This window comes from Anomaloglossus baeobatrachus, chromosome 4 (genome assembly GCF_048569485.1).
Source record: "Anomaloglossus baeobatrachus isolate aAnoBae1 chromosome 4, aAnoBae1.hap1, whole genome shotgun sequence".
Classification (NCBI taxonomy): Eukaryota; Metazoa; Chordata; class Amphibia; order Anura; family Aromobatidae; genus Anomaloglossus; species Anomaloglossus baeobatrachus.
Window position 1 is genome coordinate 437,935,297 of NC_134356.1, and position 18,830 is coordinate 437,954,126.

Consider the following 18,830-nt stretch of genomic DNA (forward strand, 5'->3'; position numbering starts at 1 on the left):
AAAGCATAAAAACTGAGGAACCCGTGATGCACGGGGGGTGTATAGGCAGAAGGGGAGGGGCTTTACACTTTTGAGTGTGATACTTTGTGTGGCCTCCGGAGGCAGAAGCTATACACCCCAATTGTCTGGGTCTCCCAATGGAGCGACAAAGAAACATGCGTTCTGCGTTCCCAGCAAAGTCTATGAGAATTAAGCAAATTCCATGAGCACGTTGCGTTTTGCATGCCAAATGCATTCTAAAAAGCAACGTCACTTTTGTGCGTTTTGGAAGCTTTTCCCACTGTCTATGGCAGAGCAAGCATTCAGAACGCATCCATTCTGCATTAAAAAATGTATTTGCCAAGCTAGAACGCAGACGTGCGCACATAGCCTAAGACAAAACCCTGATAGTGATAGAACATGTAATAAATATATATATTATACACATATACAGTTAGGTCCAGAAATATTTGGACAGTGACACAAGTTTTGTTATTTTAGCAGTTTACAAAAACATGTTGAGAAATACAATTATATATATAATATGGGCTGAAAGTGCACACTCCCAGCTGCAATATGAGAGTTTTCATATCCAAATCGGAGAAAGGGTTTAGGAATCATAGCTCTGTAATGCATAGCCTCCTCTTTTTCAAGGGACCAAAAGTAATTGGACAAGGGACTCTAAGGGCTGCAATTAACTCTGAAGGCGTCTCCCTCGTTAACCTGTAATCAATGAAGTAGTTAAAAGGTCTGGGGTTGATTACAGGTGTGTGGATTTGCATTTGGAAGCTGTTGCTGTGACCATACAACATGCGGTCTAAGGGTATGTGCGCACGTTGCTTTTTACCTGCTTTTTTGCTGCTTTTTCTTCTGCGCTGTTTAATGCCAAAATGGATGTGTTCTTCTATTCAAGCAAAGTCTATGGGAATTTGGGTTTCTTGTTCACACTATGTTGTTCAAAATGCTGCCTTTTTGTGGCAGAACTTTGGTCAAAAACTCAGCTTTTCAAAGAAGCAACATGTCAATTGTTTTTGCCATTTGGGTTTTGCACTGCAAAGCTGAGTTTTTGACCAAAGTTCTGCCACAAAAAGGCAGCATTTTGAACAACATAGTGTGAACAAGAAACCCAAATTCCCATAGACTTTGCTTGAATAGAAGAACACACCCATTTTGGCATTAAACAGCGCAGAAGAAAAAGCAGCAAAAAAGCAGGTAAAAAGCAGGTAAAAAGCAACGTGCGCACATACCCTCAGGAACTCTCAATTGAGGTGAAGCAGAACATCCTGAGGCTGAAAAAAAAGAAAAAAATCCATCAGAGAGATCGCAGACATGCTTGGAGTAGCAAAATCAACAGTCGGGTACATTCTGAGAAAAAAGGAATTGACTGGTGAGCTTGGGAACTCAAAAAGGCCTGGGCGTCCACGGATGAGAACAGTGGTGGATGATCGTCGCATACTTTCTTTGGTGAAGAAGAACCCGTTCACAACATCAACTGAAGTCCAGAACACTCTCAGTGAAGTAGGTGTATCTGTCTCTAAGTCAACAGTAAAGAGAAGACTCCATGAAAGTAAATACAAAGGGTTCACATCTAGATGCAAACCATTCATCAATTCCAAAAATAGACAGGCCAGAGTTAAATTTGCTGAAAAACACCTCATGAAGCCAGCTCAGTTCTGGAAAAGTATTCTATGGACAGATGAGACAAAGATCAACCTGTACCAGAATGATGGGAAGAAAAAAGTTTGGAGAAGAAAGGGAACGGCACATGATCCAAGGCACACCACATCCTCTGTAAAACATGGTGGAGGCAACGTGATGGCATGGGCATGCATGGCTTTCAATGGCACTGGGTCACTTGTGTTTATTGATGACATAACAGCAGACAAGAGTAGCCGGATGAATTCTGAAGTGTACCGGGATATACTTTCAGCCCAGATTCAGCCAAATGCCGCAAAGTTGATCGGACGGCGCTTCATAGTACAGATGGACAATGACCCCAAGCATACAGCCAAAGCTACCCAGGAGTTCATGAGTGCAAAAAAGTGGAACATTCTGCAATGGCCAAGTCAATCACCAGATCTTAACCCAATTGAGCATGCATTTCACTTGCTCAAATCCAGACTTAAGACGGAAAGACCCACAAACAAGCAAGACCTGAAGGCTGCGGCTGTAAAGGCCTGGCAAAGCATTAAGGAGGAAACCCAGCGTTTGGTGATGTCCATGGGTTCCAGACTTAGGGCAGTGATTGCCTCCAAAGGATTCGCAACAAAATATTGAAAAAAAAAATATTTTGTTTGGGTTTGGTTTATTTGTCCAATTACTTTTGACCTCCTAAAATGTGGAGTGTTTGTAAAGAAATGTGTACAATTCCTACAATTTCTATCAGATATTTTTGTTCAAACCTTCAAATTAAACGTTACAATCTGCACTTGAATTCTGTTGTAGAGGTTTCATTTCAAATCCAATGTGGTGGCATGCAGAGCCCAACTCGCGAAAATTGTGTCACTGTCCAAATATTTCTGGACCTAACTGTACATATATACACATACATACGCACTATATATCCCAAGAGTACACCCCTCATCTTTGTACATAGATATACAGCAGTTCAGACATTAATGCTTGTGTGTTGAGTTATTTAGGACACACCAAATTTACACTGTTATACAACCTGTGCACTGACTACTTTACATTACTGTATATCAAAGTGTCATATTTTCAGTGTTGTCCCATGAAAACATAAAATAGAAAAATGTGAGGGGTGTACTCCCTTTACACAAATATATCAGAAATGAATATATACAGTATATTTATATATTTTTACATATTTTTATATTTTCAGACAACAATCACTGTGCAGTCTGGGGGTCAGCTCCGATTAGGATGGTGCCAATTATACACACTATTTTACAGGTTTTCCAACAATAAGTAACTGAATAAATTTCAGTTTGTTTTTTTCCACATTAGTTTCTTTTTGTGAACTGCCACACACTATGATGGGTACAAGCGCTATCCATGAAAAAAAACATAGCACTCATGTGAAAAACGGATGTGTGAACGAGGCCTTAACCCTTTCACGACCGGCCGATTTTTCGCTTTCCGTTTTTTTTTTTCGCCATTCTTTTTCTGAGAGACGTAACTTTTTTATTTTTCAGTCAATATGGTCATGTGAGGGCTCATTTTTTGCGGAACGAGCTGTACTTTTAAATGAAACCATCAGTTTTATCATATTGTGTACTAGAAAATGGCAAAAAAATTCCAAATGCTGAAAAATTGCAAAAAAAGTGCGATAGCACTATGGTTTTTGAGATATTTTATTCACTGTGTTCACTATATGGTAAAACTGATGTGTGGGTGTGATGCCTCAGGTCAGTGCGAGTTCGTAGACACCAAACATGTATAGGTTTACTTTTATATAAGGGGTTAAAAAAAAATCGGAAGTTTGTCCGAAAAAAGTGGCGCACGTTTTACGCCATATTCCGTGACCCGTAGCGTTCTCATTTTTCGGGATCTTAGGCTCAATGACGGCTTATTTTTTGCGTCTCGAGCTGACGTTTTTAACGGTACCATTTTTGCGCAGATGCTACGTTTTGATCGTTTCTTATTGCATTTTGCGCAAAAGTTGTGGCGACAAAAAAACGTCATTTTGGCGTTTGGAATTTTTTTGCCGCTACGCCGTTTACTGATCAGATTAATTGATTTTATATTTTGATAGATCGGGCGTTTCTGAACGCGGCGATACCAAATGTGTGTATATTTTTTATTTTTTTAACCCTTTAATTTTCAATGGGGCGAATGGGGGGTGATTTGGACTTTTAGGTTTTCTTGTTTTTTTTTAATTTTTTAAAACTTATTTTTTTACTTTTTTTTTATTTTACTAGTCCCCCTAGGGGGCTATTGCGATCAGCATTCCGATCGCTCTGCAGTATCTGCTGATCACAGCTGGAAGGCTGTAAACAGCAGATACGCTGTCTCTCTCTTTTGCTGTGCCCCGGGCACAGCGAAAGTGAAACCAATTCATGTGTAGTACAGGAGTCATCACATGACCCTGTACTACCATGACAACTATCGGGAGTCACGTGATCGCGTCACGTGACTTCCGGTTTCGGCGGTAAGTAAAACTTTACCGCGATTGCGCTTATAATGGCGCTGTCATGTATTGACAGCGCCATATAAAGGGGTTAATCGGCACGAGCAGATAACGATTCTGCTCGTGCCTAGCAGGCACACATCTCAGCTGTGAAAATCAGCTGAGATGTGTGCCGATCGCGGCATGCTGCCGCCGGAGGACCGCGGGCAGTAAGATTATGTCATTTAGGACGTAATTTTACGGCCCGCGGTCGTTAAGGGGTTAAAAACAACTATTTCCCATATGTCTATTTTATGACAGTGAACATTTTTAAACGTCTTTCTTTTGTTCAAAATGTTTCAATTTAGCACCAATTTTTCATGGAAAGTTACAATTGTTTTGTTTTGTTTTTTTTTATTAATTTTACAGACTTATTCAGGTTTCAAGTGACTTTACTTTCAGGGGCCTAACATATTGGAAAACCCTCAAAAGTAATACTATTGTAAAAAACTGCACTTTTCACATTATTCAAAATGCTTTCACAGAACTGGTTAGGCCGGTTTCACACATCCGGCTTTTCGCCGGTTTGCTGGATCCGGCGCTCTCCCGTACAGTGACTACAGTACAGTGACAGCGCAACAAGCGCCGGTCACATGCTGTCATGTGACCCGGAAGTTACAGCGCTGTCACTGTACTGTATTGTCTGTACGGGAGAGCGCCGGATCCAACAAACCGGCGAAAAGCCGGATGTGTGAAACCGGCCTTACCCCATCGCAGGACCTAATTAAAATAGGGGTTTTTTTTGTTTTTTTTATATTTTCTATTAAAATATTAATTTAGCACCAAATTTGTCGTCATTTTGATAAGTGGTAATAGGATAAAATGGACCCCACAATTTTTTATGCCATTTTGCTCAAATGCACATACCCTTTAGGTGGTTGAAAACTACAGCAGACCTCACTTTCACCGGGCAGTGCAATATTCGACATCGACAGGTCTGTTGCTGTTTTTTTTGAGGATTTTGGTTCCCTTGATCTCTTTAAAGCCCCCTTCCAGAACATCCCCTTGTGAATCCTCATAATAGAGGAAAAAACTCATAGGGAAGCTATTTGGGGTACTAAATAACATTGGTGAGAGTTCTACAGTTGGATCCTGCACTTGTAAGCGAGGAAGCACACATGGGGAACAATAGGAAGGTTTAGGCAATGTATACACCATTAATCCTTCAGATCATATACATGATCCTGGACATCACAGATCTATTCCTGAATATGGGGGAGATCAAACCATTTATCATCAAATTCTGTTTTTCATGAGCAACTTTTAGGCACATTGTTTTGATCATGCTGCAAATGATAGCCCCAATATGTTACTATGAGAATCAGCCTCTTCCGGGAATGCTGGTACGTACTTTTAACCATTTTTTTATCCTCTAATAGGCCTTTGTAGGATTAATTCTCTATCCGAATATACATTAAACGTTCTATTTTAATACGTCTCCTCGCTATATGCACGATATATTCTGAGAGGACAGTGACACTCCACGTTACCTATAAGGTGTCAGTACATTTCTTGCCTGCTTTTGTTTTGTGAGAAAAATAACATCAAACAACGCTCACGTGAAATCTTGCAGGATAACACGGGCTGGAAGGAAGGGAATCTCTTGGCATTCACAGTTAGTTTTCCACTTCAAAACTTTCTTGGCATCATCTTGTTTTACCAACACACCATCACAATTCCGTATCACAGCTTCAAGCACTACCCGGATGCAAAAAGGCAAGGCATCTGCAATAAAAGATATGTTAGTGAATTATTAAGTAGGCTGTCATAAAAGGTCAATCATTTAGATATCATTGGCAGAGTTCCCTCACTCTGATCTGTCCACCCCACCCCCTCCTCCAAGATCGGACTGCTAAGCCACCGTTAAAGAGGTTGGCCACTACTTTTACACTAATGGCCAGTCCTTGGGTTAGGTCATCAATGTCTGATCGGCTGTGGTCAGATACCCGGCACCCCTGCGGTTCAGCTGTTCTCGTGGCTCCTAATCTGGCACATCTGGAGCACAATTGCATTATTTATTTGCCCATGAAATGCTAAATTTACCATGCAACAATTGTTGAAGGAAAACGTTGTTTGTGATCCATTAGACCTAGGACACAGATCCATTAGACCTAGGACACATGGCGAGAGACGAGTTAAAAACAGTCCAAGCAGAATGCGATAAAATAAATAAAAAAAGAAAATTCCACTTGGACCAATGTAACTCTATGGGGCTGGTCCCATGTGCAATTTTTTTCTCAGCCCTAATCAGACAGAGAACAGTTGCAGCATGCTGAGGGTAGAATCCGATCAGTTTTCACTCGCACCCATACAAGTCTATGGGTGTGAATGAAACATTGCACTGCACTCTGGTGTCAGAGTGCAGTGCGAGAATTGCATCAGCTGATAATGTAAGAGATGGGGAGATTGGTCCCTCCCTCTCCTCCACAGCTATGATCCGATAGCAACACAATATAATGACACTCGGACCACGCTCGCAGCAGAGTGAGGCGGGGGGGAGGGTTCATTAATATAACGCATGCGATGCGCTCGCATTGGATGCTAAATGCTCGTGTGGACTTAACCCCTTAAGGACGAAGCCAGTTTTGTACTGAATGCCCAGGCCATTTTTTGTAATTTTGACCAGTGTCACTTTATAAGGTTATAACTCTGGAACGCTTCAATGGATCCCGGTGATTCTGACAATGTTTTTTCGTGACATGTTGTACTTCCTGTTAGAGGTAAATTTAGGCCGATATTTTTTGCTTTTATTTGTGAAAAAAAAAAAATTGACAAAAAAAAAATTTTAAAATTTCGCAATTTTCAAACTTAATTTTTATGCCCATAAACCAGAGAGAGTTATGTCACACAAAATAGTTAAAAATAACATTTCCCACTTGTCTGCTTTACATCAGTGCAATTTTTGAAACAATTTTTTTTGGGGTTAGGAAGTTAGAAGGGTTCAAAGTTCATCAGCAATTTCATATTTTTTCAACAAAATTTACAAAATCTTTTTTTTTAAGGGACCACATCACATTTGAAGTGACTTTGAGAGGCCTAGGTGACAGAAAATACCCAAAAGTGACCCCATTCTAAAAACTGCACCCCTGAAAGTACTCAAAGTCACATTGCTATGGATGGGATTTAATGCATATTGAATATAATCAAGAAAATGCTGGACTAACAAAAATGGCGCTTGATTTAGCTTGATCTATCTAAACACACCCATGTCTGGCAATTTCAGACATGGGACTTTCCACTTTATCATAAAGACATACTTTTATTTTAATACATGCTGAGTTAGCTTAATATAAGATTATGAAATGCATACATATATATATATTACTCGATGTAAGCTGTTTTTGCAAGTTAACCAATAGGATTATAGTAGGCACCCCTGGCCCTCAGCCAAGGGTCTTTGAATATTATACCCCTCACTTCCCCAAATAAAATCAGAATTCTACATCTATCATGACTGGCTGTCTTTGGTTTGTGTAGATATAGATATCGCATGCGATAAAGGTCTTTAATTATCAATTTGGAATACAGGTGTCAAAGGGATAGATGCTTATCATTAATGGCATCAACCTAAATTAAGGCTTTATCAACATCAAAGAAGTTTATTAACCCTTCAGGTGCCTCACAGGAACTAAAGCAATGTGGAATGCAAAAAAAGTAACATTTTACCTAAAAACTTTGCTTTAGCACCAATTTTCTTACTTTTTCAAGAGGTAACACCAAAAATTGGACCTCACACTTTGTTACCCACTTTCTTATGAGCGCGGTGATACCCCACATGTGGCGGGAAACCTGTGTACGGGCAAATGGTAGAGCTTGGAACGAAAGGAGCAACATTTGAATTTTGGAAAGCAAATTTGGCTAAAACCGTTTGCTGGCACCATGTTGCATTCACAGGTCGCCTAAGGTACCTAAACAGCAGGAACCCCCCTCAAGTGACCCCATTTTGGAAACTAGACCTCTTAAGGCTTCTATCTAGGGGTATAGTGAGCATTTTGGACTAACATACTTCACAGAATTTGATAACATTAGGTTGTCATATTGACATTTTTCATTTTTTTTTTAACAAAAATGTTGCTTTAGCACTAATTCTCACTTTTTCAAGAGGTAACACAAAATATTGGACCCCACAGTTTGATCCCCACTTTCTTATGAGCGCGGTGATACCCCACATGTGGCGGGAAACCTCTGTACATGCAAATGGTAGAGCTTGGAACGGAAGAAGCAATATTTGAATTTTGGAAAGGAAATTTGGCTGAAAAAGATTGTAGGCACCATGTCGCATTTGGAGGGCCCCTAGGGTACATAAACAGCAGAAACCCTCCACAAGTGACCCCATTTTGGAAACTAAGCCCCTCAAGGAATTTATATAGATGTTTGGTGAGTACCTTGAACCCACAGGTGCTTCTCCAGAATTTTATAACGTTGAGCCATGAAAATAAAAAAATAAAATTTTACCACGAAATTGTTACTTCAGCCACGTATCTTTTTTTTTTTTTTTTTTTTTACAAGAGTAAAAGGCAAGGCAAAAAAAAAAAAAAACCAGCATAAAATTTATTGTGCAATTTCTCCTGAGTATGCTGATACCTTATGTGTGGTGGAAATCAACTGTTTGGATGCACGGCAGGGCTCGGAAGGGAAGGAGCGCCATTTGACAGCACAATTGGCTGGAATCATTAGCGGACACTATGTCGCATTTGGAAAGCCCCTAAAGTGCCTAAACAGTGGAGGTCCCCCACAAGTGACCCCATTCTGGAAACAAGACACCTCAAGGCTTTTATCTAGGTGTATAGTGAGCATTTTGAATCCACGAGTACTTCACAGAATTTGATAAGCTTAGGTCACCATATTGAAAAATTCTCATTTTTTTCACAAATGTTACTTTAGCATCATATTTCTCACTTTTTCAAAAAGGCAACAACAAAAAGTGGACCCCACAGGTTGTTATCACATTTCTTATGAGCGCAGGGATATCCCACATGTGGCCAAAAAAGAGAATTTTGTTTACTTACCGTAAATTCTTTCTTATAGTTCCGTATTGGGAGACCCAGACATTGGGTGTATAGCTTCTGCCTCTGGAGGACACACAAAGTACTACACTAAAAAGTGTAGCTCCTCCCTCTGAGCCTATACACCCCCTGGAGAACGAGATCTAGCCAGTTTAGTGCAAAAGCTGAAGGAGAATAGCCACCCACAAGTAAAAAACAGAGCAAGAACCGGAACAACCGGAGACTCTGTCCACGACAACAGCCGGTGGTAACACGCGGAACAAGAAACTGCCAACAGGCAACAGGGAGGGTGCTGGGTCTCCCAATACGGAACTATAAGAAAAAGAATTTACGGTAAGTAACAAAATTCTCTTTTTTTTTTTATCGTTCCTATGGGAGACCCAGACATTGGGACGTCTCAAAGCAGTCCATGGGTGGGAATAAACAGAAAAACTGAGAAGTAGGCAGAGCCTAACTTCACAAGTGGGCGACAGCCGCCTGAAGGATGCGTCTGCCCAAGCTCGCATCTGCCGAAGCATGAGCATGCACTTGGTAGTGCTTTGAAAAGGTATGCAGGCTAGTCCAAGTGGCAGCCTGACAGACTTGTTGAGCCGTAGTCTGGTGCCTGAAAGCCCAAGAGGCACCGACAGCTCTGGTCGAGTGTGCCTTGATCCCCGGCGGGGGAGGCACCCGTGAACCCTGGTAGGCATCGGAAATGGTCGACCTAATCCAACGGGCTAAGGTCAGCTTAGAAGCAGAGAGGCCCTTACGCCGACCTGTGGTTAGCACAAAAAGAGAGGTGCACCGCCTAAGAGCAGCGGTGCGAGACACATGGATCCGGAGCGCCCGCACCAGATCCAGAGTATGCAACGCTTTTTCAAAGCGATGAACAGGAGCCGGACAAAAGGAAGGCAGGGTAATGTCTTGGTTAAGGTGGAAAGGAGAAACCACCTTAGGAAGAAAATCCGGAGTCGGACGGAGAACCACCTTGTCTTGATGGAAAATCAAAAAAGGTGACTCCGAAGAGAGCGCAGCCAAATCAGAGACTCTCCTGAGGGAAGTTATGGCCACTAGAAAGACTACTTTCTGTGAAAGACGAGACAAGGAAACCTCCCTAAGAGGCTCAAAGGGGGGTTTCTGCAAGGCCGTGAGGACCAAATTGAGGTCCCAGGGATCCAAGGGCCGCCGGTAAGGCAGAATGATGTGAGACGCGCCCTGCATGAAGGTGCGGATCTGAGCCAGCCGGGCGATACGCCGCTGGAACAGCACAGAGAGCCGAGACTTGCCCCTTGAGAGAATTGAGGGACAGTCCTAGCTGCAGACCGGACTGTAGAAAGGACAGATGGGTCGGTAAGGAAAAAGGCCAAGGAGCATGGCCGGAAGAACGACACCAAGACAGGAAAATTTTCCAAGTCCTGTGATAGATCTTGGCCGAGGAAGACTTCCGGGCCCGAGTCATAGTGGAAATGACTTCAGGAGGAATACCAGAAGCCGTCAAGATCCAGGACTCAAGAGCCACGCCGTCAATCTGAGAGCCGCAGAATTCTGGCGGAAAAACGGACGTTGTGAGAGAAGGTTTGGACGGTCCGGAAGATGCCACAGCACCTCTACGGACAGATGGAGCAGGTCTGGGTACCAAGCTCGCCTGGGCCTGTCCGTAGCAATGAGGATGACTCGACGGCCCTCCATTCTGATCTTGCGCAGAACTCTGGGCAAGAGAGCTAGAGGGGGAAACACGTAGGACAGACGAAACTGGGACCAGTCTTGAACCAGAGCGTCCGCTGCGAAGGCCTGAGGATCGTGGAAGCGAGCCACGTAAACCGGAACCTTGTTGTTGTGACGGGATGCCATTAGGTCCACGTCCGGAGTGCCCCACTTGCGGCAGATTGACTGAAACACTGCCGGATGCAGGGACCACTTGCCACTGTCCACGGTTTGACGGCTGAGATAATCTGCCTCCCAGTTTTCCACGCCTGGGATGTGGACAGCGGATATGGTGGACTTGGAGTCCTCCGTCCATTGAAGGATGCATTGTACCTCCAACATTGCCAGGCGGCTGCGTGTCCCGCCCTGGTGATTGATGTAGGCAACCGCTGTCGCGTTGTCTGACTGGACTCAGATGTGTTTGCCCGCCAATAGGTGGTGAAAAGCTAGGAGAGCCAGGAGCACGGCTCTGGTTTCCAGCACATTGATCGAGAGGGCTGACTCGGACGGAGTCCAAGTGCCCTGAGCTTGGTGGTGGAGACATACCGCTCCCCAGCCGGATAGACTGGCATCCGTAGAGAGGATCACCCAGGACGGAGCCAGGAAGGAGCGTCCCTGAGACAGAGAGAGGGGCCGAAGCCACCACTGAAGAGAGCTCCTGGTCTGTGGCGACAGCCACTAACCTGTGTAAGGAGGAAGTTCGCTTGTCCCAACAGCGGAGAATGTCCAGCTGCAGAGGATGCAGATGGAACTGGGCAAAGGGAACAGCCTCCATTGACGCCACCATCTGACCCAGCACCTGCATCAGGTGCCTGATGGAATAACGGCGGGGTCTCAGTAGAGAGCGCACCGCTAACTGGAGGGACTGCTGTTTGATCAAGGGCAACTTTACAAGTGCCGGCAGAGTCTCGAACTGCATCCCTAGTTACGTGAGCTTCTGGGTCGGAGTCAGAGTGGATTTGGGAAGATTGACCAGCCACCCGAATTGGGCTAGAGTGGCGAGAGTGAGCGAGACACTCCACTGACAGTCTGCCCTGGATGAAGCCTTGACTAGAAGGTCGTCCAGGTAAGGAATCACTGCCAACCCCTGGAGGTGCAGAACCGCAATCACTGCTGCCATGACCTTGGTGAATACCCGAGGGGCCATGGCTAACCCGAAGGGGAGAGCCACAAATTGGAAATGTTCCTCTCCGACTGCAAAACGTAGCCAACGCTGGTGAGAAGCTGCAATTGGCACGTGCAGATAGGCATCTCTGATGTCGATGGATGCCAGGAAATCCCCTTGGGTCATTGAGGCAATGACTGACCGCAGAGATTCCATGCGAAAATGCCGCACCTGAACATGCTTGTTGAGAAGCTTGAGATCCAGGATGGGCCGGAAGGAACCGTCTTTTTTGGGGACTAGAAAGAGGTTTGAGTAGAAACCTCTGAACCGTTCCCGGGCGGGAACCGGTACAATTACTCCGTTGGCCTGCAAGGATGCCACGGCCTGAGCGAAGGCGGTGGCCTTGGAACAGGGGGGAGTTGACAGAAAAAAATCTGTTTGGCGGGCTGGAAGAGAATTCTATCCTGTAGCCGTGGGAGATGACATCCCGCACCCACTGATCGGAGACGTGTTGAAACCAAGCGTCGCCAAAGTGGGAGAGCCTGCCACCGACTAAGGACGTTGCTGGCGCGGACAGATAGTCAAGAGGAGGCTGCCTTAGTGGCAGCAGCTCCTGCGGTCTTCTGTGGACGCGCCTTTGTGCGCCAGGTGGATTTTTGGTCCTTGGCTGAGTTAGTGGACGAGGCCGAGGGCTTAGAGGACGACCAGTTGGAGGAACGAAAGGAACGAAACCTCGACTGGTTCCTGCCCTGGACAGGTTTCCTGGTTTTAGTTTGTGGCATGGAAGTACTCTTCCCGCCAGTAGCTTCCTTAATAATTTCATTCAGTTGTTCACCGAAGAGCCTGGACCCAGCAAAAGGGAGCCCAGCAAGGTACTTCTTTGAAGAAGCGTCTGCCTTCCACTCTCGAAGCCACAAGATCCTGCGGATAGCGAGGGAATTAGCCGAAGCCACCGCAGTGCGGTGAGCAGCCTCCAGCATGGCAGACATGGCATAGGATGAAAAAGCGGAAGCTTGGGAAGTTAAGGCAACCATTTCGGGGATAGAATCCCTGGTGAGGGAATGCATCTCCTCTAGAGAAGCAGAGATGGCTTTGAGAGCCCACACTGCTGCAAAAGATGGGGAGAACGAGGCCCCTGCTGCCTCATATACAGATTTGGCCAGAAGGTCAACCTGGCGGTCAGTGGAATCCTTAAGAGAGGTGCCATCAGCCACTGATACAACAGTCCGGGCTCAGAGTCTAGACACCGGAGGGTCTACCTTTGGTGAATGAGCCCACTCCTTGACCACCTCAGGTGGAAAAGGAAAACGGTCATCAGAACCACGCTTTGGGAAGCGTTTGTCAGGACAGGCCCTAGGCTTGGTCACAGCGGCCTGAAAACTGGAGTGATTAAAGAACACACTCTTTGTCCTCTTAGGCAAGGTAAACTGGTGCTTTTCTGCCAGAGAGGGTTACTCCTCTGATATTGGCGGACTGAGGTCCAGTACCGAATTAATGGACGCAATCAAATCACTAACATCTGAGTCACTTTCGGACAGATCAATGGGGCACATGGAGGTAGCCTCCGAGCCCCCTGTAAAGGCATCCTCCTCGTCCGGCGAGTCAGCTTCTGAAGCAGAGCCGCGAGATGAGGAAGGGGAGGGAGCCCTACGTCTCCTCTTAGGAGGACGGGGTCTGGGACCAGATGAAGAATCCTCTGTGAGCTCCGCTGAGAGAGCACTAGCAGCAAAGGCGCCCTGAGAAGGGGGCTGATGCATGTTCAGCAAGGCCCGGGACAGCTGTCCCATGGAGTCGGCAAAAGACTGGGAGATTGACCTAGAGAAGGATTCTACCCAAGCCGGGGGTTCAGCCACTGGAGCCGGAGCAGCCGGAGGGACCACTGTGGGTGCGATTCCAGGCTGAGGCATTGTGAGGTTAGAGCAGGCATCACAATGTGGATATGTGCTCGGTTCAGGCAGCACGAGCTTACATGCAGTGCATACCGAGTACAGCCTTGCAGCCTTGCTCCTTGTGTGAGACATGCTGCTGGAGTGGGGGCTCTGAGCCAGAATGACCCCCAGAGAGTATATATAGAAGGTCCACAACCAAGGTTGTGGCTTACCAGACAGTTTGTGTGCCCTCCAGATCCCACAGCCCGGACCCCCAAGCAGCTTAGCAGGGATGCTGCAGCCAGCTCTTATCCAGAGAAAAACGCTGATAAAATGGCGCCGGAGCGAGGAGAGGGGGCGGGACCTGCTCTGAGAGCGGGATCTGGAGGGCCAAGGAGATTTACAGGGGAGGGGACAAGTACTCATAGAGGAGTGTCCCTCCCCTGTGCCGAACGGCCGCTGGGCGGAGCCGCACTGTCCCTCTGCATGATTGGCATGCAAGGGCAGTGAAATCGAAAGTGGGCCTCCAGCGAAGCCGGGGCCTAAATTTGAGCAATGCGGCCGGCGAGCAGGCACCATCGGCGCGGTTCTCAGGCGGCAGCCAAAGAACCGGCCGGAAATGTCAGAAAAGTTACACAGCACACTCTCCCACCATAATAAAGTACAGGGACCCCCAGAATATAAACGTCTCAGGTACTTAGCTTGCTGAGACGCAGGGTTCCAAGTCCCTGGGGATGAGTGCTCCGTCCAGCAGGATCCTGAAGGGCTGCGGATGGAGACCGGTCTCCTGCAAAGCATGGAGGACAGTGCTGGCTCCCACTTCAAGCCAGAGCCCGAGGGATGGTGAAGGAGCGCGGCATGTAAGGCTCCAGCCTTGGAATCAACCTTAACAACACCGCCGACACAGTGGGGTAAGAAAGGACATGCCGGGGGTCCAGGCTTGGACCCGCTTTTCTTCAAACTCTTTCCAAAAATGAAAAATCAGATGAGAATGCATGTGTGGATGTATGCCTCCTGAACACAAAGCAATGAACTGGCTAGATCTCGTTCTCCACGGGGTGTATAGGCTCAGAGGGAGGAGCTACACTTTTTAGTGTAGTACTTTGTGTGTCCTCCGGAGGCAGAAGCTATACACCCAATGTCTGGGTCTCCCATAGGAACGATAAAGAAAAACTCTGTTTGGATAAATAGGAGGGCTTGGAATGGAAGGAGCACCATTTGAATTTTCGAAAAGTTGAAATAAATTGCGAGCACCATGTCACATTTGCAAGGCCCCTTGGGTACCTATACAGCAGAAACCCCCCACAAGTGACCCAATTTTGGAAACTGGCCCCCTCAAGGATTTTATTCAGGAGTATAGTAAGCATTTTGAATCCACAAGTACTTCACAAAAATGTTGCTACAAATTTCTCACTTATAGGCTATGTGGCCATGATCCAGCAACACGGCGTCTAGTACACAGTGTCGGCCTTCCTGCAGAGATGTGAGTGTTGTCCACGGGAGAATGCAGCTACCCATGCCCACAATTTAGGTTCAGGCTGCTGTGGACTTTTGCTCTATTCTACCTGCAGAGAACACTCTTGTCTCCACAACATAAATTGACATGCTGAGGCTCGGGAAGCTGCACCACAGGTCAGTTTATGCTGCGGAGAAAAAAAAAAAAAAAAAAAGCACAGTGGGCATGGGATTTCTAAAAATCCTTCCACTGTGCTTCTACTGCACAACACAGCGCTATGGACGCAGGGAAAATACGTAATTACTTACCGGTAATGTGTTTTTTCTGAACCCATGACAGCACCACGAGAGAGGGGATACGCCCTTCAAGGACAGGAAACCTCCATGATTAAAAGGGGGCGGCACCTCTCCCCACATCAGTTGGTTACAGAGCATGAAAGGACCTCCGGAAAAGGAACATTGTTATAACACAAAACTACCACCAACATACAGCCATGCGGAGAGAAGTGAAAAACCCAAGAACTACTAACACATCCACGCGCAGGGAGAGAATGTAAGGGTGCTGTCATGGGTTCAGAAAAAACACATTACCGGTAAGTAATTACGTATTTTTCCAGCACCCATGACAGCACCACGAGAGAATTACATAGACAGGAAACCTAGGGAGGGACCAAAGCTTGCAGAACCCTTCTCCCAAAAGGTGAGGCCAGTAAATTATAAATCCATCTATAGTGCTTATAGAAGTGGAAAGTGAAGACCACGTGGTCACCACAGAACTGCACGATGTTAACTTCTGATCTTTCCGCCTAGGAAGATGTCATTGCTATTGGGAAGTGAGCTTTCAGACATCTCCCTACCACTGGTGTACGACAGAAATGGCTTCTATGATCCACCCGGCCAAGGTAGATCTGGAGGCTTAGAGCCCCTTCCTATTACCCCAAACAGAACAACAGGGACTAGTCCCTTCTCCAGGTACTGGTGACTGAGAGATATGCTAGAAGGCCACGTCTAACATTGAGGCAATGCCACCCTTCCTCCCCTGATCTTTCAGATTACCATACAGGTCGGAAGAATAATCTCTGGAGACCTATGAAGCTTGAAACTACCATCGAGAAGGAAGCTGGGTTAGGTGGTCCCAGGACCACTCTATTCTCAAGAACCTGAGTAAAGGAAGGAACTAAGATAGGGCTTGGATGTCACTAACCCTACGTGCTGCTGTTAAACTTCCGAGAATAGATCCTTAAGATATATGGACTCTAAGGGTTCAAATATGGCTTGGTCAATGCTGAGGATGAGAATAAGATCCCATGATGGAAAGGACAGACCACACTCAGGACTATCACTGGAGTGAATTGGGAATCCAGTGATCTCCCGCTAGGTCATAATTATGCAGGGCAGCTAGGGCCCACACGCGAACAGTTAGCGGGTTAATCGATAAGACTCAGTTTAGACCTCTTCTGGAGGAACTCCAAGACTAACGCAATTGGCGCTGGGTCATCTAGATTTGCCCCTATGGATGACAAGAAGTTTATCTCAGTTCTGCTGTAGAGTTTAGCCTTAATTTTTGGTTTCTTGCATTGCATAAGAGTAGTGATCAGGCCAGGAGCAAACTCTCCGTTACTTAGAAGTGACCATGTGAAGCCACGCTGTTATATGCCGCCCAGGATCGCTTCTGCCCTCTCCTCCCGTATTATCATCAGAACTGCTGGAAAGAGGAAAAGCATAAGCAAGGTGGAAGTTCCATGTGATTAGCAGGGCGTCCACTGCCGTACAGTTCTCTTCGGATTATAAATAATGCTCTGCTTACTATTGCCATCACTGATCAGGACAGAGAACCCCGTGATAGAGACATGCTACTATCGCTTGAATGTTAGAGGATTACGTACAATGACCAGTTAAGGTGGCTTTACACACTGCAACATCGCAAACGATATCGCTGCAACGTCACCGGTTTTGTGACGCAATAGCGACCTCCCCCGTGACATTGCAGTCTGCGAAACACATCAGCGACCGGGCCCGTGCCGTGAAGTTGCTGATCGCTACAAATCGTTCAGGACCATTCTTTGGTCCTTTGTTTCCCGCTGTGCAGCATGATCGCTAGAAAGTTTCAGTGTGGAAAGGGGACTTTACAGCGACTGTGTTAGCGACTTCCCTTTCAAAAAGCTGCTTTACAACGTCCCCAATGACTAGCTAGGTCGTTCTGCAGGTCCGGATCGCTGTTGCGTCGTTGGCCAGGTCTGCCTGTTTGGGCCGGAGAGTAACACACTTGTCCGGATAACCTCCGAGAATCGCCTGATACTTCAGAATGTTCAACTGAAGGACTCCGGCTTGTACCTGGACCAAAAGCACCACCAAGATGCTGAATGTAAAGGAGCCTAAAAAGGGACATTGTGTCTCTGAGGAGTTCTCGGCACTTTTGTTGCCTGTGCCACTTGCACCTGGAGATTCTCTAGTTCAGACTCTAGAAGTCGGCAGTCTTGAGATTTTGAATCTAAACACCCTCCTGCCGAAGTTCGGTACAATGTCGGGCAGACCTGCCGATAACCATCTAGATACGGGATCTTCGAACCCTTTAATCTCCTTAGAAGAGCTGTCACTTGAGATATTCTTGTAAAGACCATCCCCAGACCAACGCAAGAGCTGGATACTGGAATTGTCTAATCTTCCCTTCCATATACAGGGCTACCCTGGGGAATTTCTGAACCCTGACGCATATCAGGACATGAGAAACTACATTCTTCAGATCTACCACTGCCATGTGACACCAGGAATTCAATGTTTCACTGTGGATATCACTGACTCCATTTGAAGCTCTCTAAGTATTGAGGGTTTTCAGGTTTATTATTGTGCGAACCTTTGGAACGGAATCTGAGGCTAGAGTACAAAAAGGGTTCGGGTCCATTGGTTTGAGGATATCCTCACTTAGGACAGAAGAAAAAAATGAGAAAGTTTCCTCCCCGGACCCAGGGGGAAGAGCCACTTGGGGGACCCTCTGCGTATCCTTAAAGGGTCTCTTAAACATAAATGTGGCGCTTCCCTTGATTTCCTTCAGTCAGACCAACAAGGCTGATCTTTAGGTTTTTCAGCCAAAATTTCTTTCCCAAAGGTCTACTGAAGGCTGGACTTGACGTGTACAGAACCCTTCTGTCGCCTGCTGCTCCTAAAATATCATCCAGGACTGGGCCGAACAGAAATTCCCCTGGTCATTGGATAGGAAAAGTCACAGGGGTGAACACACCATTTCATTGTTGCGCCACCCAGGCACCTGTTATTAATACCAGCAGTAGCAACGCAGCCACAGTAGCCACTGCAAAGTCTTGATCTTGTCTGGATATCCCCCAGCCAGCACTTCAGCCAGAGGACCCTTCTGGCTGCGCCAGATAAGGCTGCGGATTTAGCAGACAGCCTGGGTGAGACTGCAGATGTGTCTGTAAGGAACGCTGCTACCCCACGTAAGAAAAGGAGATGAAGATACAATAATCTCTTCTTCTTTAAGCTGATCCCTAAGTTGGTCAGACTATACCGCCAGGGGCCTTGTTGTGCAGGTAGCTGCAATGGCTGATCATAGAACCCTAGCTGAAGGTTTCTAGACTTTTTTTTTGGGG

General features: G+C 46.1%; 1 protein-coding gene across 2 annotated transcripts in view; it reads right to left on the reverse strand.

The window, feature by feature from the left end:
* The window catches only part of IREB2 (iron responsive element binding protein 2), a 175,600-nt gene that overhangs the window by 138,514 nt on the left and 18,256 nt on the right, over positions 1 to 18,830 (reverse strand). For both annotated transcript variants that reach the window (XM_075345495.1, XM_075345494.1), the window contains exon 4: positions 5,668 to 5,833. In XM_075345495.1, coding sequence (XP_075201610.1) covers positions 5,668 to 5,833 — 166 coding nt within the window. The remainder of the gene's footprint in view (positions 1 to 5,667; positions 5,834 to 18,830) is intronic.